Genomic DNA, 2,505 nt, shown 5'->3' on the forward strand with positions numbered 1-2,505 from the left:
CGGGCCATACACGCTGTACTGCATGTTGAAGGAACTCACGTCCGAGTTGTTGGTGCTGGTGTGGTCGCTCTGGCTCTTCTTCCTGCGCTTCATGACCAGCACGAAGAGGCCGGCAGCCACGAAGACCGACATGATGAACACCAGCAGCAGGCTGAGGATCAACACCGACAAGGGCACCGACGACGCCCGGCCGCCGCCCGCCCCCAAGCCCGCGGGGGCGCCCGTGCCGTTCAGGCGCACCGCGGGGGTCCCCACGCTGGTCCTGGCAGGGAGCTGGATGGAAGAGGGCGTGGGTGTGGACACCACCACGTCCGAGTAGTCCGGGCACAGCAGCTCGGACTTGAGGGCACGCATGTCGGTGTCGGCGAACTTCTTGGGCGCCTTGCAGATCACCTCGTCCACCAGGACGCCCGCCTTGAGCTGCTCCACCCACAGCTTCATGCCCACCACCTCGCACGTACACTCCCACGGGTTGTCGTGCAGGTCGATTTGGATGAGCGCCTTCAGCTGGTCCAAGACGCCGCTGACGGGCAGAGAGGTGAAGTGGTTGCTCCTCAGATTCAGCCGGAGCAGGGTGAGGCCTGAGAAGACCCCCGACGGCATGGCCTGCAGCAGGTTGTTGTTGAGGAATAGCAGCTGGAGGTTGGGGACCGGATCGAACGTTCCAGACTGGATCTCGCGGATGAGGTTGTACTGCAGGAAGAGATACTGCAGGCTCTGCAGGCCATAGAACAACTCTGGGCTCAGCCGCTCGATCCGGTTGCCATTCAGGTAAAGGCGTCTCAGGTTGCTGAGATCCCCGAAGGCTCGATCCTGGATGGTGGAGATCCGGTTGTTACCCAGGTGCAGGAGGTCCAGCCCCATAGCCTCCAGGAAGTCGGCCCTGCGCACCACGGCGATGTAGTTCTCCGTCAGATACATCTTCTTGGGGTTGTAGGGTTTGGGCTGCAGCTCGGCAATGCTTTCGATCTTGCGCTCCTGGCAGTTGACGTTCAGGCCCAGGTCAGAGATCTGCAGGTTGCAAGTGCACGCGGTGGGACACTCCAAAGGCACCGGGGATTTGGTCTGGTAGGCGATGCTGGGGCCATAGTTGCTGTAGCCCAAGTCCTTAGAGGGCTGCCTAGAGGTGGGGCGCACTCTGGGCTTGTTGGGTTGGCGGGTCCCCTTGGGAGGTTTCAAGGGGGGTTTGTAAACAGCAGAGGAAGAAGTAGCCACGGAATTCACCGAGGCTGGGGTGGTGTGCGAGTACCCCGTGGTGCTCAAAGGCGTCTGTGGCCTCATCTCATAGTCTGAAATAAGTTTCCTCGGGCAAAGTTCCTGCTTGGATACCTCGTCCAAGTCCCGGCCATGTAAGCGGAAGGGTGTCTCGCAAACCACATCCCCGACCAGGGCGGAGTAAGAGATGCTGTCCAGCCAATCCTTGAGAGAGATCAGCTCGCAAGAGCAATTCCAGGGGTTTTCCTCCAGCTGTAACTCCACCACTTTATCCATGTGCTGCAACAGGCCCACGTAGGGCAGAAGTTTCAGTCGGTTTCCCCGCAGGTCCAAGTGCGTTAAGGGCACAAAACGGAAGAGGTTATTGGGTAAACCTGACAAGAGATTGTCATTGAGGATAAGCACCTGCAACAAATGCAGTTTCCCAAAAGCATTGGGTTCAATGACACTGATGTAATTGTAATCGACCTGTAGGTATTCCAGATTCTCCAAGCCAAGGAAGGTATCATCGCGCAGAAGTTCCAGTTTATTATTGTTCAGATGCAACCTCCTTAAACCCCGCAGCCCATGGAAAGCCCCCGTCTCAATGTCTTGGATTACATTGCTACCCAGATGCAAAATCGAAGCCCCTGTATAATTGACAAACTCATTGGGATAGAGTCGGTTCAAAAGGTTTCCAGACAAGAGGAGATGATAGATTGGGAAACGGGGAGGGCTGATTTCAGAGAGGCTGATGATCCCTCGGTTCTCACAGCTCACGGTTAAAATGCCGTCCTTTTCCTCACAAGGACATGCATTGTCACAGATTTCCCCATAATAATCGATGGTTTCTGCACACGAAAGGACGAGAGATGTTACAGCAAATGCTAGAGTCTGCAGCATCCAGCTATGCATTTTTCTGTGAAGGTCCTGTTCCAAAGTTACTGGGGGGCAGCAAGTGTGCATTTTACCTCCTGCAAGGGAGAGAGGAAGACAAGGAAACAATAGGACATGACAAAAATGTAAGGGATGGATCAGAGAAAGCCTCTCTCTTCCCTTATACTACTGCTCTGAAATCCAGGAGGAGATATGAATGACACCCCCCTCCCTAACCCAGTGGAACATAACAGTCTCCAGACTTGATTAAATTTTGATATTCATTGTGATTTAAAGGCTCACTTCATTTCCTAATGAGCATAGCACCGATGTGCCACTCTTTACGAGGCGAGGGCAGATTGAAGTCCCATTTTAGTGTTCTCCACTCCTCCCCCCCCTTTTCCAAAACCAATCCATAAATATACATAAAATGGC

At 54.5% G+C, this 2,505-nt stretch overlaps 1 protein-coding gene across 1 annotated transcript in view; it reads right to left on the reverse strand.

The window, feature by feature from the left end:
* Positions 1–2,160, reverse strand: part of Slitrk5 (SLIT and NTRK-like family, member 5) — a 2,922-nt gene extending 762 nt beyond the window's left edge. Inside the window, exon 1 of the mRNA XM_013022974.1 lies at positions 6–2,160. Within this exon, the coding sequence (XP_012878428.1) occupies positions 6–2,160 (2,155 nt within the window). The remainder of the gene's footprint in view (positions 1–5) is intronic.
* Positions 2,161–2,505: the final 345 nt, after the last annotated feature.

This window comes from Dipodomys ordii, unplaced genomic scaffold, assembly GCF_000151885.1.
Source record: "Dipodomys ordii isolate 6190 unplaced genomic scaffold, Dord_2.0 Scaffold65, whole genome shotgun sequence".
NCBI lineage: Eukaryota > Metazoa > Chordata > Mammalia > Rodentia > Heteromyidae > Dipodomys > Dipodomys ordii.